General features: G+C 35.0%; 2 protein-coding genes and 2 long non-coding RNA genes across 4 annotated transcripts; 1 reads left to right on the top strand and 3 right to left on the bottom strand.

Annotated features, from left to right (window-relative positions):
- Positions 1–634: 634 nt before the first annotated feature.
- LOC112759120 (DNA-binding protein S1FA) lies at positions 635–2,327 on the top strand. The gene is made up of 2 exons (XM_025807943.2): positions 635–831; positions 1,968–2,327. The coding sequence occupies exons 1-2, from the start codon at positions 775–777 to the stop codon at positions 2,169–2,171; spliced, it is 261 nt and encodes an 86-aa protein (XP_025663728.1). The 5' UTR covers positions 635–774; the 3' UTR covers positions 2,172–2,327.
- Positions 2,328–6,315: 3,988 nt separating this feature from the next.
- On the bottom strand, positions 6,316–12,191 carry LOC112759119 (cell number regulator 8). The gene is made up of 3 exons (XM_025807942.3): positions 11,648–12,191; positions 10,955–11,157; positions 6,316–6,813 (listed from the first exon to the last, which is right to left on the bottom strand). The coding sequence occupies exons 1-3, from the start codon at positions 11,907–11,909 to the stop codon at positions 6,571–6,573; spliced, it is 708 nt and encodes a 235-aa protein (XP_025663727.1). The 5' UTR covers positions 11,910–12,191; the 3' UTR covers positions 6,316–6,570.
- An 852-nt stretch (positions 12,192–13,043) lies between these two features.
- Positions 13,044–15,166, bottom strand: LOC112757984 (uncharacterized). Its single transcript, XR_011873609.1, has 3 exons — positions 14,812–15,166; positions 14,576–14,708; positions 13,044–13,443 (listed from the first exon to the last, which is right to left on the bottom strand). It is a non-coding gene; the product is annotated as an uncharacterized lncRNA (long non-coding RNA).
- Positions 15,167–16,913: 1,747 nt separating this feature from the next.
- On the bottom strand, positions 16,914–18,512 carry LOC112758339 (uncharacterized). The gene is made up of 4 exons (XR_003179572.2): positions 18,250–18,512; positions 17,998–18,044; positions 17,318–17,426; positions 16,914–17,129 (listed from the first exon to the last, which is right to left on the bottom strand). It is a non-coding gene; the product is annotated as an uncharacterized lncRNA (long non-coding RNA).
- Between the last annotated feature and the right edge of the window lie 7,020 nt (positions 18,513–25,532).

Here is a 25,532-nt window from a genome sequence, read left to right as displayed (position 1 = left end):
TGGTTATGAGAGAGACCGAAAATGTGCAGAGAGGGTTGGGAGAGAAAGGAGAGTGCAGGTTTAAGGACAAATTTGAAAAATAAAATATTGACTAACAATTGTTATTAACAAATTAACAATAACAATAAATTGAGAGAAATTAAACGTTAGTGGTTATTTGTGAAAAATTTTGAAAATGTTAAAGATGGAAATATACTTTATAAAAAAAATTATGAATGACTGAAGATTTAACCTGTCAAAATTAGTTGTTGCATTAAACAAAATTGTATGATGTCTTATATGGAGTGTCAACAAACATGTTAACTCGTCCATTTATTTTTTTTGTTTTTTCTTAATCAATTATCCAATGGGCCTACTTAGCCCTTAACTACTGTGTCCAATTTATTAATTTGTTCAAATTTCAAAGCCCATGGTAGACTTTCTTTCAGCTGACGTCCACTCACCAAATCCAAGATATACTAATCAGGTAAGTATCTTTCTCCGCGTGTTTTATTTTCTTTTCCTTAATTTAAGAGATGGCTTTAATTAGTATTTTGGTGTTTCTAAAAATAAAATAAAATAAAAATTAAGAGCGGCCAGTAAATTTGCGGCAGCAGTAATGTTTGTTACACAGCTCCAATAGTCAAAATTTTTAATCTAAATTTCGTGTGGTTTGGTTTTGGGCTTAACTCTTAAATCCGTACCTTTTTCTCTCTCTCTTTCTCGAACTTTCTTCACTTCTTCTTCAACCCCCTTTTTCGTTCTTCTCTGCGACCAGAACCTTCAGCTTCATCCATGGCTGACGAGGACTTCGATTTCACCGATAAAGTTCCTCCTTCCCTCGATCGCGCGGTACTCTCACTTTCTCACTATCAATTACGAACCTATGTTTTTTTTTCTTTCTGATTCTGCTCTGTTATTACTTAGATCTGATGTGCAATCTACTCATTTTGTACACAATGTTCCTCCTCGCACGCATGTTGAGGATTAACATTTAGATCTTAGGATCATGATCAAGCTTTGCATGTGCTCCTGCTATGTTATATGCGTCTCAATCTCTCGGATCGCTTGATACGCTTCAAGTTTGACAGATTGGCTGTTTTTTACCCTAATTTTGACTTGATTCTCATTTGGTTATAAGGAGAGAAAAATGTTTTCTTTTTTCCCTGTTGTTGATATAATGTGATTGGAAAACTGTTCATGGTGGAAATGTGTGAATTATTGTAGTGCAAGTTAAAACATGTAATTTTTTTTTTAAAATTCTATGCAGTGTTCTTAATTTTTATGTTCATTTTAAAAGGAAAATTAGCTTTTGATTTGTCAACGCCCACCAGAAAAATTCAGCTTGAGATTTGAATGTTCTTCTTTTTGGTTCCGAAAATCTCAATTAAATCCCTGCATATGTAAGAGACTAAGAACTCTGTTTTATCTTATGCCTCTTTGAAATGCATGAAATTCATTTATAAATTAATAATATTCCAGTTTCATGTAAATGATTTAGTTTGAAGCCATTGTTTTAACGTTCGGCATATACTGAATTTGTGAAGAATAGAATACTAATGCGATGGGATCTTCCATTTTATTTTTGCACACTTCAGAGTTTGACATGTTCTTCAATATAACTTCATGGATTAGTATGTAAATGATTTAGTTTGAAGCCTCTTAGGCTGCAATTACAATTTTCCTTCAATTAACATCTTGCGATTTAGGTAAACCGTTATCATATTTTGGGTCTGGAAGTTTTTCTTTAATTTTGGGTTTATTACTCGTTGACATTATTCACAAGTTTAAATAAAACCTTTATGGTCAATCTCAAACAGTTCTAATCATTGTTTCAAATAGATCAAATGAATGGAAGCTCCCGTTTGAGGAAAACTGGAAAACTATAATTGCATGTCTATTTTCCTTTGGAAACAAGTATATGTTTATTGCATAATTGCATTTACGATGTCTTTTTTTGCTTATAGCCATTCTTTCGTTCCACGTAGGGAAATTCTGCATCCCAAGGGTTCAACCCAGGCTTAATAGTTCTCATTGTTGTTTTTGGGTTGGTGCTTGCGTTCCTCATTGGAAATTTTGTGCTCTACACATATGCACAGAAGAACCTCCCTCCGAGAAAAAAGAAGCCAGTGTCAAAGAAGAAGATGAAGAGGGAGAGACTGAAACAAGGCGTCTCTGCACCTGGAGAATAAACACAGTCTCACATTGTGTTCTTTGGCTAATATACTCTTACGAGAAGTTTTCCTTGTTTTGTGGTGTCAAGAGTTAATGTTAATTTCATGTTTCTATCCTGTGAGTTATTGTAGTGAAGACCTTTCAGAAAAAACAATGCTATCGTGGTTAGCTCATCGATTGTTTTCCAACTCGATATTGGTCATTTTAGAAACAACAATGCTATGACAGTTCCCAACTCTGAAGCTAGGACACTTCATGTTCGCATCAGGATAGATTTCTGGCATGCCGGTTATGAGTTCAATTAGGTATCTTTTAAAAGTTGTACAATATTCAGCCTTGTATTACAATAATTTTGAAAAAAAATAAAATAAACACATCTAAAAATTTTAAATAAATTTAGTATCTTTTTAAAATTAAATATATTTAAAATACAAATTAAATAAAATTAAAATTTAAAATTTAAATATACATCTAAAAATTAAATTAGTTAGAATTCAAAATTTCGAATTTAAAATTCTAAAATAAATTTTAAATCATCTTAAATCACTAGTAAAATCTTTGCTTCTTAAAGATTCAGAGCTGCAACGTCTCTCCCTCCTCATCTGTGGCCACTTTCGTCTTCTCCCGCGTTGCGCACTCCTCTGTACGCGCTCTTTCCCGCGACGTGCACTTCTCCTGCGCACACCCCCGCGTCTTCAATCGATGGGCTCCTCCCTGTCTCTGGTCTCCTCCTTCGCGCCACGTACAACCGCCCCCTTCTCTCGCGCCTCTCCTGTCTCCATTCCCACGTCGCACTTCTTCTATCTCTGGTAATTCTACTTGCAAAATTCTAAAAATTTGGTTGAGTTCATTCATGAAGATATGTTATCCTTCTTTTTCTGCTTAATAAAAAGTTCTATTTTTTTAAATTTATGTATAATATTAGAAGTGTCTGGATTTTTTTTCTTTTTTTTAAATGTATTTGTTATTATAATTTTTTTTGCACTCATGTTTGATTTGAGAGTTGTAATGTTAACCTAATTTGGATGTGTCAATACTTAATTTTGGATGTGTTTATGTTGTTCATTATGTTCTTATGTACATATATAAGTTTTTTTACATGAGTTTTGGATGTGTTGATAAAACATTTAGAGTGCATTCTTATAAGTTTGGATGTATATTTGAGTTTAATTTTTTCTGTATTCAATATGTAATTTAGAACTATAATGACAATAATTTAGATGTGTTAATAAATAATTTTGAATGTATTTATGTTGTTTATTTAATTTTAGATGTGTTTTTGACATGAGTTTTGAATGTTTTGAATAAAAAAAAATAATTGAAGTGAGTTTAATTGATTTTGAAAATTTCACTCATTTTTTAAAAATTAGTACACGAAAAGTTCTTACGAGTATTATGATTTGGTTTGCAAAATCCTTTTTTTTATTACAAGTAGTTACAAATTTTACGGTGACAAGTATTTAAAATAAAAGTGGTTTCTTAAAAATAAAAAATATGATTAATTAAAAAATTAAAATAATAAAATATTAAATTTAAAGGCTGAATAAAGGCTGAATTTTATTGTACAAGTAGCATTTTTCGACGTTTATTTGATACTCATTCAACACACTATTTCATGTGAATATGTCTTAACAAAAGAATAAAGGAATATCTTCTCAAACACGTTTATACACACCACACACGACACTCTTGTGTCCTACATTATTCTTCAGATATTTTTCAAATAAGTACAGAAATAATGAGTGTTATTAATTATTAATACAAAAATATCTAAAATTTTTTATATAATTATAAGAGAGATTAAAAAATTAAATTATAGTTTAATATTAATAAAATATCAAGATATTATAAATTATCTAAAGTTTTTTATATTTTAGAGAGTTTAGTTTTAATATACGAATTACCAGTAGTTTAAAATGTTTTATATAGATTCATTTATATTATTTTTTTAGATAATTATTTATGCGGATAAAATAAAAGATTTTGCTACCTAACATGATGTTATACAATTAGAAGCACGCATAAAATAGCATATCAAAATTATATTTTATATGTAGGCCACAACTTTATATCAAATCAACATTTGAAATTTGCATATGTAAGTGTCTAATATCCTATTATGACTTGTGTGTTTGTGTGTGATTCATGAGTTCCCAATTCAAGAAAATAAATTTAATAGTCAAAATAGTCTCTAAAAGATACTTTGATCTTTATTTTCGTTTCTGAAAAAATAAACTAATCGAATTCGTCTCCGAAAGATAACCAAAAATAAATTAATCAAATTCGTCTCCGAAAAATAATCAACTTAGTCATGTTTGTCTTTCTGTTATTTTTTTTATTAACGGTGTTAGTAGAGAAGGACGTGGCAGTTACATTTTTTTTATTTTGGTTAAAGCCTGGAACTAAGCAAGTCCAAACCCGAAAAATGAACCATACCACTACCCGACTCGATTCCCTACTAAAACTCCCTCACTAATCGTCTTCCCCTGCTCCTTCATGGTGGAACACTGCGCGAATCCTCCATGGCAACGGCTCTGCCATCACTGCCTCGGTTACGGTTGGTCCTGTTGCGGCCGATGACTCTACTTTTGTTGCCTCCACCCACGCCTCTGCTCCCGCTACCGACGCCTTTGCTCGCGTTGCTACTGCTGACGCCTCTGCTGCCTCCGCTGTCTCTGCTTCTGCCGCCGATGATTTCGCTGCTGCCGCCGATGATGCCGGTGTGATCTCCGAAGTTGGCCCCCATCTCCGCTTCACTTCTGCTGTCGCATTCACATAGTAGCTATGCTTCGAGCTTCTCCATGCGAAGGAAGAACGATGAGGCAAGTGTCTTGTGAAATACCCAGATGGAGATGACACCATTGTCCTGGCCGGAGACGACGGATTCGAATTGAAGCTACCCAAGGGGGTGGTGTGAGCCAATTCGAGAAGCCAGAGTTATTATCACTGCTTGTCTTGTTCTCTTCTGGTTCTACCTAACCCCACTTCTTCATCCATATATCCACTTCCCATTGATAAATCAAGAGAAGAGAGGGACAACTTCCCAATTGATGAAACAGAATTCTTGTTGTTGGCATCATTAATTTCACGTTCCATTGCTATGTTTGACTAAGCATCCATGAAAACCTTTGGTTTATCAGATTGGAAAGTTTCCATAGGAACCAGAACAGGGTTAATGGAAGTTTGAGAGCGCTTGTTTTGTTGTTGATCTAAGCACATTCCAAGCTCCAGAACAGACACACTAACAATGCTCTATGACTACTCTAATGGTTGCAGATGATATGGTGATCTTCTTTGTCTTCGTGATGGTAGGTCATGGGTTAGAAAAGCAGAGAGGGAGAGTGAGAGTGAAGAAGAATCTCAGACTGTTTTAAGGGTAAAACGACGTCGTTTAGTAAGCTGTGCTGTCACTTCACATTTCAGGTTAGCAAATGTTAACGGTAGTGTCAAGAAACTAACGGAAGGATGAACGTGACCAAGTTAATTATCTTTTGGGGATGAATTTGATTAATTTATTCTTTCGGAGACGAAAACGGAGATTAAAGTATCTTTCAGGGACTATTTTGACTATTAACTCGAAGAGGAATATAATCATACAAGAGAAAATGGTAGAAAAGAATTTGATGAAATGTGAGATTACCTATGATCAATACATAAGGGATAAGGCAAGATATAATTTTGAATCGCAGCCTGTGGTAGCAAGAGTAATCATTTTAATAAAGCAACTTCCAAATCAATGAGAGTTGCATTTCGACTCCTAGGTCCTAGCATAGCTTAAGGGTAGCTTGTATTGAGCCAAGAGATGGAACAGACACATTCATTAGCTTGGTGGCAGTTAGGAGCATATGAGATCAACGTTTGCATGATTAACAGAAAAAGGTGTTTTGAGTAAGTGATTGCCGCCTGGTATTACACATCTTACATGATTATGTTCGGCCTAGGATTCAGTATCCCATCATAAAGAAGGATAAAAATGTTTGCAGAATGAGCAATACAAATGGCATTCTCAGGAATAAAAAATATTAGCTATACTCCTTAATAATAAACTAATAATAGCTAAATTAAAGAACCAAACGTAACAGGATCCATGCCCTCAATGAAGAACATTCTTAATTCTTTTTGTTCAGTTCATTCTAAACGATTAGTCAATTACGCATAGACTTGAGAAGAAAAGTCCGTCCCATATCATTCCGATAAAAAATACAATAAATAGGATTATACAAATATATTTATATGTTTATAATTATCATACATAAAGGTAGAGAAGCAAATTAAATGAAGTTTCATGATCTTGTTTATTCAAAAAAATAGAACAAAGATCCTCTTCGTACAAAAGTATAACACGGTACAACAACAATTTATAATGGGCAACAGTAACATACACAGGACTAACACTTCCAGGATGAAGAAGAAATCTTAAGCCCCACGTCCCATACTCTGCTCCATTGGGGGAATCATAACCAATACCGGTTGAGCATTAAAGCCTGGATGAGGCAACCTGCGACGGAGCTCACGGCCCTCTTGACAGAGAGCGCATGCATGACAGAAGACGTGAGTTGCCAAGTCAAATGCTGTTTCACACTGTTCGCGCTGCACTTCATCTTCCAAGAAGCTTCCACAGCAGCCACCACATGACCTATTAAGTGCCTCACAACTTCCCTGTATCCAGAAAACCATAAATATTTCACACGAAATATAACATATCGATTCAGTATGGTTTTGTAAGAGTGAATAAAAAGGAAAAATTACAAGAGAGCTCAAGGTTAGTATACTTAAGAGGAAACATACTCAAAATAGCCAAGTGAACACTAAGGTTGTGTTTGTTTAAAGAAACTAGGACTGGGACTTGATATCATGTTTGGTGATCAGAAACTGCTACTATAATTTCAGTTCGGGACTTGAGATTTCAGTCCCTTTAATACCTCCAGAAAATGGGAACAAAGGGGATAAAATTTCTGGAGATGAAGATGGAAACATCTTTCTTTCCAAATCTACCCTTATTCAAGACACACACACACACACTCTCTCTCTCTAACTTTCCATGCACAAAATCCATCCCTCTCTTTACACATATATATTAAATAGCACACATGCTTTGCTTACAGTAATCAAACAAGTTTTTTTTTTTTTTTTCCTTTTTTTGTAGTTTAATGTGAAAAACAAAGACACAAACACACTTCTTTTTTTCTATGTAGGGGTTGGCAAAGTCAACATGCAAGATTTTTGAGGGTGCTGATGATTGAGGTGCTTGTTCTTCTCAAGATACAATCTTTCTGCTGAATTGGGTTCTGGGGTTGATATGTGTTCAGGAGGACATTTTCGTCATTTTAGAGACAAGGGGCAGAATATATGCTCTCCTGTACACGTATCAGGGGTGGAACTATTTCAGAGAGTTGAGTTTCTTTTTAGTGAACAAGAAATTGAAGAAAAGCAATGAAGAACAAAGAACAGACTCATAGTTTGTTTGGAATCGCACTCTTTGACAGACCAAGGTGGCAGCAATTCCTCATTTGCTCTTATGGCTGCTTCTTTGGATACCTTGTTCATGGCATCTGTGAGGTTAGTTACAACCATGATCATTCTCTCGCTGCTCTGTTTGCTTCTTATACTGTTTTATTACTACAATGGTTCTTTGATGTTTGCTGCAGTTTTCTGCAATCCATATTTGAGGAAAAAAGTACAAAACAGATTTTTGGTGTTTCTTGTTTCTTTTTGTGTGTAGAATAAAAAGGGTTTAATTTAATCAACTTGTGTTTTGTTTGATTTGGAATTTTCATCCCGTCTTGTTTTATAAGAATAGCTTCTTTTAAATAGGAACGTTTAAGTAATTTGTTATTTTAGTCTCCATATTTATCTCAAACCAACTTCAGACATAACTCAGTTCTGTACACGTTAAACCAAATACAATACGGAGACTTAATTAAGTCTTTGACTCTCAACCTGTCTCCCTTCCGGACACAGCCTAAGACTATGTTTACAAAGACTGGAATTGAAACTGAGGGATTGGGACTCAGTATTTTGGTGATCAGAGATTGGAAGTAAAATTTCAATTTCTGGTTTAAAATTTCAGTCTTTTTTATACCTCCAGAAAATGGGACAGAGGGAACTAAAATTTTTGGAGATAGGAATTGAAGCTTTAACAACATTTCTTTCCAAATCTCCACTCACTCACATGATACTCAGACATAACTCAATTTTGTACACGTTCAACCAAACACAATTCACAGACTTAATTAAGCCTTTGTCTCTCAATCTTTGTCTCCCTTCCAGATGCAGCCTAAGACTATGTTTACAAAGACTGGAATTGAAACTAAGGGATTGGAACTCAGAACCATGTTTGGTGATCAGAGATTGGAACTAAAATCTCAATTTCAGGACTTAAAATTTCAGTCCCTTCAGTACCTCCACTCACTCACATGATACTCAGACATAACTCAATTTTGTACACGTTAAACCAAACACAATTCAGAGACTTAATTAAGCCTTTGTCTCTCAATCTTTGTCTCCCTTCCAGACACAGCCTAAGACTATGTTTACAAAGACTGGAATTGAAACTGAGGGATTGGAACTCAGTACCATATTTGGTGATCAGAGATTGGAACTAAAATCTCAATTTCAGGACTTAAAATTTCAGTCCTTTCAGTACCTCCAAAAAATAGAGACAGGAGGAACTAAAATTTTTGGAGACGAGAATTGAAACTTCAAATAATATTTCTTTCCAAATCTCTCTCATTCACTCATTCACTCCCTGCTCTGTTTTCTTCTTATACTGTTTTATTATTGCAATGGTTCTTTGATGTTTTGCTGCAGTTTTCTGCAATCCATATTTGAGGAGAAAAGTGCAAAACAGAATTTAGTGTTTCTTGTTTCTCTGTGTAGAATAGAAATGGTCTAATTTAATCAATGTGTTTTTTTTATTTAAAATTCAACAATTTCATCCTGTCATGTTTTATAAGAATAATTTCTTTTAAATGGGGGTATTTTAGTATTTTTCTTATTTTAATCTCCATATCTATCTCGAATCAAACATGATACTAATTCTCTGTCTCTCAGTCTCTGTCTCTCAATTTCAATCTCCCTTCCAAACGCAGCCTAAGGGATGAATAACTGGTGGAGAACAAGCATAGAGACCATCACTAATACCATGTTAGGGACTTGGGATACTATGGGGTGCTCAAAGTCTCACTTCGGGTAGTATGGGATGCTTGATGTTGTATATAAAGAGAGTGATTCTTTCCCTTTATCAGCTAGCTTTTAAGGTGTGGTTTCCCACTTTCTTTAGATACTTAACAATGGTATCAGATCCTTGGTTGTCGGCGCCATGGAAAGGGCTACCTAACCGGCAGTAAAGTGGTTACCGCTGGGTCAGTGTCGATAGAGAGAAGCCGTCATGGACGTTGGCTCTCCAAGGGAGGTGTATTGTTAGGGGCTTGGGAATTATGGGATGCTCAAAGTCCCACATTAGGTAGTATGGGATGCTTGATGTTGTATGTAAGGAGAGTGGTTCTTCCCCTTTATCAGCTAGCTTTTAAGGTGTGGTTTCCCACTTTCCCTGCATACTTACATACCACAAGAGGATTAGAAAGCTCTTTGGATAGTGTGAATAAAGGTATAACATAGAGAGATATGAAAAATAGAGAGCTGGCAATCCGAAGAGAGCCCCCCTTCTATAAGATGTGGAAGAACCCTTTTATAGCCTCATGGTCTCCAACTTGGAGACCAAGCCATTTTAGAAGGAAAATGTTCACTTTCCCATGTGATAGACATTTCACCACTTCTTATCCCTTCATCCAAGGCTAGACATATAAGAGATAAGTCTCCATAGTGTTTTAGGTCTTTACTTCCTTGGTTTATGGTGTTTTTCCCAAATGGGTAAAAGGAGGCAAGGTATGACATTAGATTTCAACTAGATAACTATCTCTAAACTCCAAATCCAACCAATCCACTTTCACCTAATTTTTTTTTCTTTTTGGTCACGCACTTTCACCTTATTTAGTTCCCATTCAAAGAGAGAAACTCAATCCATTGGGTATTTATTGGGCTTCATCATCTTGGCCCAATATCCACATACGAAGCCTTACACTCTTTTTCAGCCATGCCTATGCCACAATAATAATTCATGAGGAAACAACATATATTTTTGGTGTAGAACCATCTGTTAGCGTAGGAACATGACTTTTGTGCCTAAGGAAGAGGGTCAAAGAGAGGGAGGGAGGGAGACAAAAAAGTAGAAGGAAGGCAAAACTAACTTTACTTATATGAATGTGGACGTGGATGTCATCTATGAAGCAACGCAATAAATAAATATAAGCACTACAGTTTTGATACAACCAAAATTGTACAGAACTTCAAGTGCACTGACTGAACTATTAATCCCTGGAAAACCCTCAAAAAATTCAAAATAAAAAATAAATTGTTCACTTAATTCAGCTTATCTCCAAATCTTAATTATACACATGACCCAAATAATAATAATACGCAAAAGATTTAGATTAAGTTTATTTTTTAGTACATAACACAAGCAATAATGACTTTATACAGGTTGACCTTGTCTTATTATAACTTATTGTTAGACCAGTAAAATTTTGGACAAACCCCTATGACAAGGATTCAACATTATCAAACTTCTCTAATCCAAATAAATTTTGAAGCATTGCTGAAGCAACAATACAAGGACAACATTTAAATTATATCAATAGATGAGAAAACCTATTTATCTAGTTGTGCTGTCCTACCACACTACACATCATATGAACACTGTAACTAGATAATGAAGGGCAAAGAATAAAGCGTAACTTGCCTCTAAATTGAACTTGCGACGAATGGCAGTACGGCTAGGATAGGAGAACCACGGTGCAAGGCAATTCCAACCAAAGCAGGAATTCCCAATCACATACATACCGGAATACGGCAAGCAATGATTGGCGAATGTCCCAGGAGTAGATGTAAGCCTCTCAACATTGCTTCCATACAGCACACAAGGAGCCACAGCCCCAAGAAGGCCTAGTTCATGCCACAGGTTCATATTCAAACATAGGTAATAAATATTTTAGAGTCCATAAAGATACACTTGATCATTATAATAACACATTAACAATTATAAACATGGCACCTCTTTTTTACTTTCCACAAAATACAATAGCCTATAAGTAAAATAATAACCTAAGTTTGCACTCACACTAGTGGCTTTGGATTGCGAAGACAATTTCGCTTTTCACCTCCAAAAGGTTGAAACTTACAACTTAGATTCAACTAAATAATAAACAGAACAAAGATTAAATTTTTGTGCAGCTGAATTTCCAAATCGACTAAGCCCCACCGAACAACAAATTATAAATGCCAAGAACCTTGCAATTCCAACCGTCAAAATCGAAAACCTAATAGAAAAACTGCTATAATCGAACAAAAGTACCAAAAGGGGGTTCATCCGAAATTTTAAAATGTAATAATCAATGGGCTTTAGAAAATTGAAAATATAAGAGAAGGGTCTTACAAACTTCGAGATCGCTGCTGCAGAAATGGTCGTTTTGACCTACACAAGCGCAGAGGCTGGAGTTCCAGGGGGTGCGGCCCATGGGCTCACCGAGGACGCTGCTGTGGCCCACGGGAAGCCCATCTGCGGTCCAGTCGACGGGGAAGTGGGGAGGTGGCGGCGGCGGTGGGCCAGCTTTCGGATTATCGCTGTGTTTTGGTGGTTGTTGTTGGTGGAGAAGGGGGCTTGTCTCCTCAAGATTGTGTTGCTTTTCAGACGCCATTGTTATTTGATTGATTTGGAGAGACGCGATTGTAATTTTGATTGAAAGATTCGATTTAAATGGGAATTAGGATCTCGGAAGAGAAGAAAAAAAAAGAATGAAAGAAGAAAATTACGAAGGTCGGTGTTTTCTTCTTCCCCCCCGCGAGTTCTTCTCCTATTTTGTTATTTCTTTATTGATATTATTATTTTATTTTTGTATGGTGTGTGGTCTTATTATTCTCATCTTGACCCTGTCACCAAAAAAAATTCACATCAAAACCCCAACACAGCTAAATTCTTTGCTTACGAGTTTCGACCGCGTCAACGCTTCTTTCCTACCACGAAAAAAATAAAACAAAAAACAAAATATGAATTTAATTTCTGCTAGGGACGAGGGTTTTTTTTATCTTAATAAATAAATTAAATATAATAATTACTGAAATAAATAATTTAAAAAATATTTATTGAAATAAATATCTTTTCTTATCTCGTTACCGTTAAACGAGATAATTTTGTACGTATTTTGTACACGAGATATATGTAATTTTTCAATTTTTGTATATCTCATTTAGTAAACAAGATAGATGTTATCTTGTTTACACGGTAAACGAGATATATATATTTATAAATAATTAAATATAATTTTTAAAAATAATAAAAAATATTAATGCTTTTAATTTGACCAAATTCATAAAAATGAAATGTTTCAAATAATAGGAAAGATAAACCGTCCATTTTAAATAATATGGAGGATAGACACAACTAGAAAATAGATTAATACAGACAGATTTATAGACGGATTTAGTCTTTATTACAGACATATTTTTTGTTACCGACCAAATTACCGACGGATTTTGTCCCTCTGTAAAAGTCCCGTCGAAAATTATTTACCGACGGATTTTTTTTCGTCGGAAAATTACAGACGAATTTTTACAAGTTACTGACGGATTTTCCCTCTATAAATTTTCTATCCATTTCCCAAAGGCGACGAACTTTTCGACGGATTTTCCGTCTGTAATTACAGACAGATTTTTAGACGAATTTTTCATCTGTAATTACAGACGGATTTTTCGACAGATTTTCCGTCTGTAAGGTAAAATAGAATTTTTTCTAATTGCAAAATAAACTTGTTTTCATACAAAATAAATATAAATTTAATACAAATTTTTATCTAATTTGTATTCGAATATTTATAATATTTCAAAAAATAAACAAATTCATCGTATTATGAAGTACTATAAACAAGCAAGTCAATATAATTCAAAACATAAACAAAATGTATTGATCATCAACTATAATTCCTAGTATATTGTCCAACCATACTAAAACTATCAGCTATAGTCTTCAATGTCATCTTCATCATCATCATCATCATCATCATAGTCCTCATCCGAAGACATTGAGGGTGGCGGTGATCCTTGACTTCTTCCAGTTGTCTTAGGGCTAGAACTTTTGGTTCCGGATGATGATTTAAATGCAGAGTTTAAAGCAGCCAAAGCTTCTGCTCTTTGTCTTGGTCCTCCTTGATTCAGCCCATTCAATCTATCCTGTGACTGTGAGAGTAGAAAGTATTAGAAAGAAAGGCAAGTTTCAACGGAGTATGAAATCATCATGATCTGTGACTTGATTTGCAGATGTTCAATTTAATTTAAAAATTATGATATCTTTCCTTCATTTTTCTTTTTGGCAAATTTAATTTAAATACTATGATATTCTTTCCTTCAATTTTCTTTTCGGCAAAGATGAAAAAACCTGAACCTGTACCTACCTAAATATAATTATTAAATTTACCACTAATAACAAAAGAAAAGATACCATATACAATATGCTTAAATGCTTCATCATTATCCTACACCCTCTTATTAGGAGAACCTACTTTTGGTTGAATTTCATTGACTATAAAACAACAAAGAAAAATATAGTTTATACAATCTTAAACATGTTGCCATACCATACTGGATGTCATATCAAAAGATGAATTAAAGGCATTAGACAAGGCAGAGCAAACCAGAAAGCTGGTGTAACTCTGTTTTTCTCCAAGAGCAAACCAGAAAGCTGAGCTTTCTGTTCCTTCTTTAGCATGCTTTAAAGTAACTCCAGGCTGGATATGGATGCGTCAGTGTAACAGATTAAGAAATAAGGTATGTTGTAACAATGACTATTACTAAATAATCTTCATATTAAAAATCATTTAGCCAACTGGTGAATGACTTCATCTTGAAGTAACCATTTAGGCAAACAGAAGTATAATGGATAACAAAAATTTTCAGCTGCAAGACAACCTGCTTTTCGCTCTTCAACTTGTGTGACCCGGCCAACCCAGACGAATACCTCAGCACCACAGTCTAAATACTTAGTTCTAATCAAGATTCCCTTATGTCTCCAAAAGTTCATTTAAAAGTAGCACAAAATAAATGCACATGCCCAGCACAAGCATCTGCTGGTAAAATCTGAAAGTAAACAATATTTTTATAATCAACAAAAGAGTCATTTTTTTGTCTTGATTTGCTAGCAGAGAAGTAGATCTACTCATTAGGCAAAATGCTTAAAAGGTAGTAGCCAATGAATCTCTTTGTTGTGGATTTATCTCAGCTAAAAATCATTGACGATATCACTATTATATCTTTTTGAAGCATGCATCAAGAAGAAACAGGGTAAGGGGAGATGACAATAAAATCAACTTACCTAAAGAGTTGGGCAGGAGTTGTCTCAGGAATGATATCATCATCACTAATTCCTTTCTTTCCAATTGGAGCAAAACCACCAAAGAGAACCCAAAATTCACCTGAGTCTGACTCAGTGTCCAACTTTCCATCATCTGCAACATGAAACACGTTTTTATTGTCATAAAGAAATAAAAATACAAAATTATAATAGGATTTTTGGAAGGTGACATGGAAACATGTACTATGTTCCCTTACCAACAATGGCAACATTACACTTCCCTTCATGATACTTTTCCTTCAGATACTGGATAACTTCCAAAGCCTTGGCTCTTTCCTGAATATTTGAATTAGCTCTATTGAATTGATAAATCTTATTCTATGAGTCTAGGATGAATACATCATAACCATAAATCTTATTTGAATTAGCTCCATTGAATTGATAAATCTTAAAAAATTTGAAAAAAGAAAACAAGCTTATCATCGTAGAAGAAAATATACTCCATCAAGCAAACAATACAAAAAATTAATATGAATAAAAAATAAAAAAACAGTAATTATAACAATTAACAAAAGAATAAACAGAGAAATTAGGTTTGAAAAACTAAAAGCGGTGGTGGTGAAGAGTGGCACCTGAAGCAAATTTTGAAGATATGAATCACCACATTTACCAAACTTCAAGGCTGGTCAATCGTCAACTCTGTCTCGTGCGCACGAATATGATAATTTGGCCCATATTTTCTCCTAATTCGAATATGTAATCTTTTATCACCTCAATCTTCGACAACTCATCAGGGCAGTGCACTTTATACTACTTCACAGCATCTAAAGAAAGTTATTCTTTCTTAACAAAGTTTATTATGGTCCCTTTTAACTATCCTCTCAACAAAGTTCTTGACAATGTCGTTGAATGTGGCAGAAAATAGAAGAACCTGGAGATTAAAAGAAACAAAAATATACATATCAACAGCTCACACAAGTATACCCAAATATTTGAACTAAATGCATAGAAATTACATCTAGGCCAATAAATCAATTCAAGTAATGATGCAATGATTCAGATCATTAACGTGAAGATGCAATGGCACAATACATTTAAGTAGATGCAATTGTTCAGCTGCACAAATAAGAAGTTTCTCAAATATCAAGGAACAATTATATTTTCCTTCAACACAACTTGCAACCTAATTAAAGCAATCAATTAGGATATATGTTTCATCTTTATATCTAGAGAAGAATTCTCAAATGGATTGAACTTTGCATACATGCATGCAGACTATAAGAGAGGCCGTTCAACAAACCTGGCAGCTAGAATTGAATTTTTCTATTTCTTATCCTTAAAACCATCCTGCAACAACACTGTTCATAGTTGTTTAGGAAATTTACAGTTCATAGAGTCAAGTGACTTACTAGTGCTCTCACCCTCTATATCCTCCACATAAGCGGAGAAGCATCACAACTTCAATTTACAATTCTAAACTACAATGAAACTTTAAATCCTAACTAAAAGCAATTGCATTACATTTCATCAGAATGCAAAACTTACCTTAGCAAGCATTTGATCAGCCTCATCAAAGACAAGAATCGTCAATCTGGTCAGGTTCAATTTCTTGAAAGAAATCCACTTCTTGATGGTGCCAGGAGTCCCAATAACCACCTGAGCGTTAATTGACTTCCATTTTTGAATTGGAATTGAATCCCTGCTATCTGTCAGAACGGCACACTCTGAGCTAATCCTTGTGTGCTTCCCCATCTTCCGGAGAACTTCAGTGTTCTAAGACACACAAAAAAAACCAATCACTTCATACTTCAAGTAGATACACTTTTTTGTTAAGTCTATTACTAACATGTCTGGATAAACTTCTCTAAAAAAATACATCCTCAGGGTTGAGACAAATTAATTTTCTACCCTTTTTTAGAAAGCGATATTTTTCTTATCACATTAATAATCAATCTCATGGAGTGATTCACATTAACAATCACAGTTGAGGGGTAACACTGATCAACTGCATCTCCACCAATAGGCCCGAAACTTCCTCTTGCAACAATTTCAGCACCTTTATCTATAGCATCATTGATAAGGCCTTCAAGTTTTTCAAAATTCTCATGCATGCATAGAGCTCCCATGTCATACCTTCCAGCCAGTGGTGGACCCTGCAAGTAATCATTAACTGTGTGAGGCTTAAAAAAACTGGGATAAAATACAAAATAGCTCAGGGGACCTTGTTCCCCTCTAAATCAATACCAGTCCGAAATCAGCAATTTTCATGAGAATTCTCAAGACATACTTTGCAAGAATTACTGTTCAAACTCTTCCAACAATTAGCCAAAATATAAGTAGATTCATTTACCCTTTCAGAAATATCAACCTTCCCTCTTGCATAGCATCCTATGCTGTTTGGTGCAGCTTGAACTACTTCCAAAATCGCCTGCTTTGCGGCCGCTTGAAAACTCGAATTCGTCCTAGTTTTGTTTCCACAAATAGCCTTGTCCCCCTGGCCCTGCATACTCATCAAAGAAGCTATAATTTTTAGACCTCATGAAGCATCCATCAAGAAATATTTGGGACGTTGTGGCTTAAAGCAAACATGTTAAGGAACTAGTTTGTTGCTCAACAACGAAATACTATCATTAACTATAACTTTGCAAAAGCAATATCAGGACAGCAAAGAGAGATCAAATTAAACATGACTTGAAGTATTGCAATAGCAGTTATCATGCAAATTGAAATGAGTTTAAAATGAAGATGTAAATTAAAGGATACAATGAGAAATATCCATCAGGCCTCAAAAAAGTAACTTTCTGACCACCATTGAGTATGACTTTGACATTCGACACTTTTCCGGGAATTATATAGTCTTTTGTTCCTAAATCTGCAAACAAATTTATGCACACCATTAACAAGAAATGGATGCAAGAAATGGATGCACACAAAGGAATGGATGCACACCATAATGAACTCTAGCAAAACCTTGCTGAATTCCATTCAATTAACATTATCAGATACACCTAAGTAAATGAAATGACACCAAAAATGCTAACAGGCTCTGACAGCCATCTTCCTAAATATTTCAAATTACAATTGATACTATAGGCCAACCAAAGCTTCAAATTAGATGAATTCTGAATGACTAAATCAAACTTGATTTTGGTGTGAACTCCAAAACAATATGAACAACTTGAACTGACATATGACCCCAAGTACCATTACCAGTCCCATCAACAATTCAAAGTCAATCTCACATATTAAAGTGCTTTAGTGCATCTACATATTAAAGTTGAAAGCTTTAGTTCATATAAAGTTTATTGAACAAAATATAAAAAATCTGCCAATTCGAATGCAATGGTTATTCGCATCAGTCACCATCCAACAATTAGATTTTGAATTAAGTAAAAAGTAAGAAAATAAAAATCAGAGTGACAAAAAAGAAAAACAAAGCATACTGCTGGGGATCTTCACTCGACCATAAATGGTGTAACCTTCAGCGGACCTGAAAAAAACAAATTAGGATTAAAATCGATCCACATAACATAATTCTAAACCGGAGAGAACAAACGGAAAATTAGGGTTAAGGGACGAGAATTAGGGTTAAGAAAAACAGGGAAGGGACAGGGTTAGGGCTAGGGATAATGAAATCGGAACAGAATCACAATGGAAGGGTTAGGGCTAGAGACGAGAAGAAGGTGGAGGCCTACCTGAACTAACAGCGACGAGAAGAGACGATGACAAACCTCTGGCGAGAAGAGAAGAAACAGCGCGAGAGCGGTGGCGGAGGGAGCTCGTAAGACAAGAGCACGGCCGAGAGAGCTCGTGTGACGACGAAAGGAGCAAACGCATTGAGAGCGGCGGTGGAAGGAGCTCGTGCGACGCGAGCGGCGGCGGCGGCGGCGACAGTGGAGGACGTCACATCTTTAATGGAGAGAGAGAAGGCATGGGAGTAATTCAAGGAGAATGTGAAAAAAAAGTGAACTGAAGTATTGGAACCAAAGTGACCCATCTCCTTATTCTAATATATTTCCGACAGAAAATTTTAAATTACAGACGGATTTTCCATCTGTAATAATTTAATAAAATGCAGCGTTTTGTTTATTTAATTACAGACGGATTTTCCGTCTGTAACTATTTTCCACAAAAAAAATTTACTGACAGAATTATCGACGGATTCTATTTTTCGTCTGTAATTTATGCTAATTCATTTTTTTATTTTCTGACAAAAAAATTCCTCTAAAATTCCCTCTGTATTTCCATGGGATAAAATTCATCGGAAATATGTAATAACTATTTTTCTAAAGTGGGACTATCCATTTATCACGTTAGCACGTTTACTTTGAAAGCACATAAGTGCACTGTTAAATTGCCCACTATTAATACGGTTACGTTGGATTGACTCTTAATAGGAATCATCCAACCAATCAATTCATCTCTATTGAGTTCTGTATGGGATAAAGTTATTTAAATTATAATTATATTTCAAATTTTTATGTGCTCCCATTGTTAGACCAAATATGATTTTTATAAGAAAATTATAAAAAGAAATAATTAGTTACATGGTGATGTCTCCATATATAATATTTATATTTATTTTAATTAAATTAGGTCATTTGACAGTTTGGTTATTTATTTAATTTTTGAAATTGACATCAAGCAAGAAGTGCGGAAACAGTTACGGGGCAATTCAAAATTTTCGCAAGTGGTGTACAAAAGGTAACTGTCAGCTGACATTAGGTTAGTCTATAAATAGAGCTTTAGGAACACATTGTAAGGAGTTCAGTTCTTTTAAAAAAGCATTTGAAAGAATGAGAAAGCATAAATTGAAAATGAATCCCTTGCAATGTGCTTTTGGTGTGAGTATAGGAAATTTTCTTGGTGCAGAAAAAAGGGATTGAAATTGACAAAAATAAGGCAAAGGCTATTTTAGAGGCTCCTCCTCCAGCTAACAAAAACCAACTGCAAGCATTTTTAGGGAAAGTCAATTACCTCAGAAGGTTCATTTTCAATATGTCAGGAAAAACCAAGGTTTTTCTGCCTCTGATCAAGTTGAAAAAAGATGAAGAGTTCCAATGAAAAACAAAGCATCAAGAAGCTTTTGACAACATCAAGCAGTATTTGACTAATCCTCCTATTATGACACCTCCAAGGCACGAAGCACCTCTAAAACTTTATGTGTCAGCTTCTGAAGTAACAATTGGTGGAATGCTGGCTCAAGAAGATGAGAATGGCAACGAAAGAGTGATTTATTACCTAAGTCGTGTGCTAAATGATGTTCATAGCCGTTATTCTCTAATTGAGAAACTTTGTTTAGCTTTATATTTTTCTTGTTTAAAACTTAAGTACTATTTGATTCCTAGGAATGTTTATGTAATTTCTAAGTTTTATGTTCTTAAATATATGTTGTCTTCTCCAATATTGCATGGTAGACTAGGAAAATAGATGTTGGCCTTAACGGAATTTTCTTTACATTTTGTTCCTACAAGAGCCGTTAAGGGTCAGGTTCTAGCTGATTTTCTGGTTGACCATCATTGTATTGACATTGATGAGAGTTTACTGGATTTTGTTGGTTTAGTACCTTGGAAATTATATTTTGACGGTTCATGCCATAAGGGTGGTGTTGGTATAGGAATTTTAATTATTTCTCCAAGCGGCGAGCCAAGTAAATTCCTCTTTGAATCGAATTATTCATGTTCCAACAATGAGGCAGAGTATGAAGCGTTAATAATGGGACTGGAGTTATTATTAGAAAGAGGAGTTAAAAATGTGGAAATTTTTGGAGATTCACAGCTTGTAGTCCGTCAAGTATCACTTGAATATAGGTGTGTTAGTGAAAATTTAAGAAAGTATTTCAATGTAGCTACAAAGTTGTTGAGCGAATTTGACAATGTTATTTTAAGGCATATTCCAAGAGAGTTAAATCAAGAAGCAAATGAATTAGCTCAAATTGCTTCAAGATATAAGATCAAGCCCTCAACACTAGAAAAATTGGTAAGGATAAAGGACATATTTATGCCTTTGAAAAAAAAGAGAAGTGTTGTCATTAGAAAAACTAGACCCAGAAGATTGGAGAGTACCAATTATGGAATATCTAGAAAATTCAAGTCTCAGTGTCAATAGAAAACTTAAATATAGAGCTCAAAGTTATGTTCTAATGAATAATGTCTTATTTAAGAAATTTGTTGATAGAAACCTCTTGACATGTTTGGGAGAAAAAGAAGTGTATTTGGCTCTTACTAAGTGCACGAGGGAATTTGTGGTGCCCATCAGTCAAGAAAAAAAATGAAATAGGTGATAAATAGGAGAAGATTGTATTGGCCAACTATTCAAAGAGATTGTATAAATTATGCTAGGTCTTGTGAAGAATGCCAAAAACGTGGAAGCCTTCAACATATTCCAGTGTCAGAATTGCATGTTATAGTTAAGCCATGGCCGTTTAGAGGTTAGGCTTTAGATCTGATCAGTCAGATTCACCCACCTTCTTCCAAAGGTCATAAGTTCATTTTGGTTAGTGTAGATTATTTTTCTAAATAGGTAGAGGCTATCCCTTTAAGGGAGGTGACTTACAATGAAATAATTGATTTTATTGAGGAGCATATTATGCATAGATTTGGAATTCCTCAGTCTATTACCACTAATCAAGGAACTATGTTTATTGGGAAAAATGTCATGGAATATGCCAAATTTAGGGATATAAAAATGCTTTCTTCTACACCGTATTATGCCCAAGTGAATGGACAAGTGGAGGTAGCAAATAAAATTTTGATTGCATTAATTAAAAAACACATTGGAAGGCAGCCAAGAAATTGGCACCAAACTCTCAGTCAAGTTCTTTAGGCTTACTGAAATTCTCCAAGAGGTTCTACTGGGACCACCCTATATAAGTTAGTTTACGGTCATGATGCGATGTTGCCAATTGATATTAATTTGCAAAGTATAAGGATGGATAGACAAGATGAGATACCAGTAGTAGATTATTGGAATTCTTTGTATGATGAGTTCAATGAACTAGATGACGAAAGGTGGAGAGTTTTAGAGCAGGTGATTCGACAAAAAGAGATTATGTCAAAATCATACAACTGCCGTGTTAAAGCAAAGACATTTGCAGTTAGAGATTTAGTGTGGAAAACAATTTTGCCTATAGAAAAAAAAATCTTATGGTAAGTGGTCTCCAACTTGAGAAGGACCTTATGTAGTTGACAAGATTTATTCTGAAAATGCCTATAAGATTATTGAAGTCAAATCAGGAAGAAGAATTCCTTCAATAAATGACAAATATTTAAAAATATATAGGCCAGGCATGTATGAGATAAACATTCTACATATTTAAGGATACGAAAATATCCAATTGAAGTGTCAAAGAAAAAAATAAAGAGCTAACTAATATTTGCAATTCAATTTGTAAAAGCTAACATATCCTTGTGATTTCTCTGAATTGCAAGTTCTATTAACAGTGTAAAGCATTAAGATTATGAGACAAATATGTGTCCAAAGCATTAATTTAAAATAAGAGTCAATACAGAAAATAACTTATCATTTTGTGAGTGCAGAATAGTACATGCCAACATATAGAACTAAAAGTTTAGTGAATAAACCTGTATGAAGCTAGAGGCATGTCAATAAAATGCACATTTGATTTAATTTGACAGCACTTGAGGCAAATGCACACAAGATGGCATGCACCAGTGCAACCTGACATGGATAGATATGGAGGTCATCCCAAATGAAATATAAAAGTGGTCACTGTGATATTAATAATTAGTTTAGTGTGAAATAATGTAATAACTTCCCAAAAAATAGCAAGTGCTGACCAGTCTCCAAAATAAGGATAGAGTGTATACAAAAGCAAGTAATAAACAAAACTCTAAAATTTCAAAAAGTGAAGATTGCATAAGAAATACAAGACTAAGTTTCAAAGATCTCCATCAAGAAAGTAACTTCAGTTTGGAGAGCGGTTTAGAAGTTCTTAGCTTCTTTTGCAACTTCATGTGAGGAAAGCATCTTCTTTTCAAGTGATTGTAAAGATGCATTGCTACTGTCTAGCATGCTGCTTGCTTTGGCAAATTGACCCTCATTCTTTATCAAAATAGCATCCAGCCTATTTTTTGCTTCTCTCTTGACAGTTAATCTCTGAAAACACTTAACACACATATCAAGGCATCTAATGGTAATAAGAGAAGATTAAACATAGGGAACTTAAGGCCAAAGAAGCATGCTTTCAATCAAAGCACATAATTAGGAAGGTAAATGTAAAACCATGCAAATAGTATGAATAAGTGGGTAAAGAGTTGATAAAATTCACTCAATTGAGCACAAGATAAACCATAAAATAGTGGTTTATCAACAGTCAGCTATTGTTCCAAGTCTCGAATCTCCTCAGATAACTCATGAGCCCGGTTTTTAACTTTTGAAATATGGGCAGCCAGGGTAGTTTTGGCAATCTCAAAAGAGGACGTGTCTTGTTTTAACTTAGAAAGAGCTTCAATTGATTGTTGATATGATGAGATAGCTGCTTGAAAATCTGGAAATTTGGTATAAATGTCCTCATAAACTTTTTGCAAACGAGCCAACAAAGGATCAATAGTCAAAGGATGTGGTGTAATTGAAAAAGTTTGAAGAATATCAGAAAGCTGAGCCTTAAAGTGTGGATCGGTGGCAAGTGTCAAAACAGGTGATGAGCGGATATTTTATACGCTTTTTGGCATAGTTTTCATATAGTTTTTAGTATATTTTGTTTAGTTTTTATTAAGGTTTTATAGGTTTTAGTGTTAAATTCACATTTTTGGATTCTACTATAAGTTTTTGTGTTTTCGTGCAATTTCAGGTATTTTCTGACTGAAATTGAAGAGTTGGAGCAAAAATATGATTCAGAGACAGAGAAAGCACTGCAGATGCTGTCCGGATTTGACCTCATTGCACTCGAAAGAGCTTTTTTGGAGCTATAGAAGTCCAAATGGAGCGTTCTTAACGGCTATAAAAATCTGACTTTCAGATCTTTCCATAAATGTATAATAGTCCATACTTTGCTTCATATTAGAAGGCCCAAAACTGGCGTCCAACGCCAGCTACCTGCCCCCTTCTAGGCGTCCAGTGCCCAAAGAGCAGAGCCCAGCGTCCAAACACCCAGAGAGGACCCCCTAACCAGCGATCAACGCCCTAGGAGCCTCATATCACGTAGATCTCATCAAAGCTTAGCCCAAACACTTACCAAGTGGGCCCCTGAAGTAGATTTTAGCACTAGAAAGACTGTTTTACCCTTACTAGTCATTGTTTAGTATTTAAGGGATTAGATTTATGTAATTTAGGAATCATACACTATCTCATTCAGCATACACATTTTTACCATTGTATTTTCCTTTCAGTATGAGTTTCTAAACCTCCTAGGTTGAGGAGAGAAGCCCTGCTGAGTCCTATGATTTAATAAAAGTATTACTATTTCTTCTTCGATCCATGTTTGATTTATTTCTAAGATGTATACTCGCTCTTCAACATAGTGAATAGGATGATCAGTGACAATCAGCTTTATTCATCATACTAAGACGAACGTGCTTGACAAACACCCGCGTCTACTTGGGTTCATGTGAATACGTGATTGGAAAGCGCGAACCAACAACTATGTTTATACATCTCATACGGCTAATCCACGACTTCGTTGGGGATTTCTCAAGACACCAGTTCAGCCAATTTTCAGAGAGATTAGGGTCTCCGTGGTATAGGCTAGAATCCAAAGAAGCAGCATTCTCTGATCCGGAAGATTCGACCTTGTCCGTGGCATTTTGAGTAGGATCGCCAAGAGAATGAACTGCTAGAGCTTCACCCTTCATCAGATTGGATGACCACGACCAATGACGTTCAATCTGTAGCAGAGGAGATCAATGACCACGGCCCATGGCGTTGATCACATACAGCATTCCATAGAAGAGATCATTCACAAGTAAAGAAGACAGTAATACCAGAGTTAATTCAGAAAGACAAAACAACTCCAAGCCTCATCCATCTCAGACATTTATCTAGGTTTTAAGATTATCATTATAATTCCATCTTCCAAATTCAATTCTTCTATACGCCTGACTAAGACCTGCAAGATAACCATAACTTGCTTCAAACCACAATTCTCGTGGGATCGACCCTGACTCGCTCAGGTATTACTTGGACGACCCAGTGCACTTGCTGGTACAACTGTACGAAAGTGTGGGGATTCGTGCACCAACAGGTTTGGATTGAATGACACCGAGCTGTTGGGTCAATGGAAGTAGAATGGATTCGTCAGCAGTCTTAGTTGTGGGAGGTGTAGTATGGGGTTGCTCTGTTGGAAGGTAACTTTGAATGGTTGAACAAGACTCAACTATGGCCTTCTGTGTATCCATATTACATGCATATGCTTCATTCAGACTTTCTAAGTCAGCCAACAAATCATTCACTACATTAGGGGTCTGAGCATGAATGGAAGTGATTTGTATTTGTTTTTCTGACCGCTCACTCGGAAAGATTTCATAATTTTGAAGCTAAAAAAAGATACAAAAGAAGGTGTCAACATACATACATACATACATACATACATACATACATACATACATACATACATACATACATACATACATACATACATACATACATACATACATACATACATACATACATACATACATATATATATATATAAGAAAAAACAAGAAAGAGATATTCATGATCAGGCTAAATGACATGTCATACCTTCTTAGCATTAGTTTTAGGTGTAGGCTTGTCAGATGTGGCAGCCATCCGATTTTTAGTGCTAGGCACAATCAAAGAAATGGTAGGAGCCACAGTGACCTAAGGCAAGAAGTGAAATGAGAACAAAGGTAATTAATGAGATTAAAAATCGGCATGAGAGTCATCATCATCATTTAAGTTCTTCCAGATAATGCTATTTTTAATATAGAGGATGTGAGAATATATAAAAATACATGAGAAGCAAGTTGACTACTGAGGCTAAGGGTATCAACATCAT

The sequence above is a fragment of the Arachis hypogaea genome, chromosome 16 (genome assembly GCF_003086295.3).
Source record: "Arachis hypogaea cultivar Tifrunner chromosome 16, arahy.Tifrunner.gnm2.J5K5, whole genome shotgun sequence".
NCBI classification, from domain to species: domain Eukaryota; kingdom Viridiplantae; phylum Streptophyta; class Magnoliopsida; order Fabales; family Fabaceae; genus Arachis; species Arachis hypogaea.
The sequence above is the reverse complement of the archived record's forward strand: the minus strand, read 5'-3'. Positions and strand labels throughout refer to the sequence as shown.

Excerpts from the sequence above, each read along its gene's own strand:
- LOC112759120 (XM_025807943.2), top strand. The coding sequence starts at position 775 with ATGGCTGACGAGGACTTCGATTTCACCGATAAAGTTCCTCCTTCCCTC. Across the intron at positions 832-1,967 it reads CTCCTTCCCTCGATCGCGCG|GGAAATTCTGCATCCCAAGG; the intron begins GTACTCTCACTT and ends CGTTCCACGTAG.
- LOC112759119 (XM_025807942.3), bottom strand. The coding sequence starts at position 11,909 with ATGGCGTCTGAAAAGCAACACAATCTTGAGGAGACAAGCCCCCTTCTC. Across the intron at positions 11,158-11,647 it reads CAGCAGCGATCTCGAAGTTT|GCCTTCTTGGGGCTGTGGCT; the intron begins GTAAGACCCTTC and ends GGCATGAACTAG. Across the intron at positions 6,814-10,954 it reads GTCGCAAGTTCAATTTAGAG|GGAAGTTGTGAGGCACTTAA; the intron begins GCAAGTTACGCT and ends TTCTGGATACAG.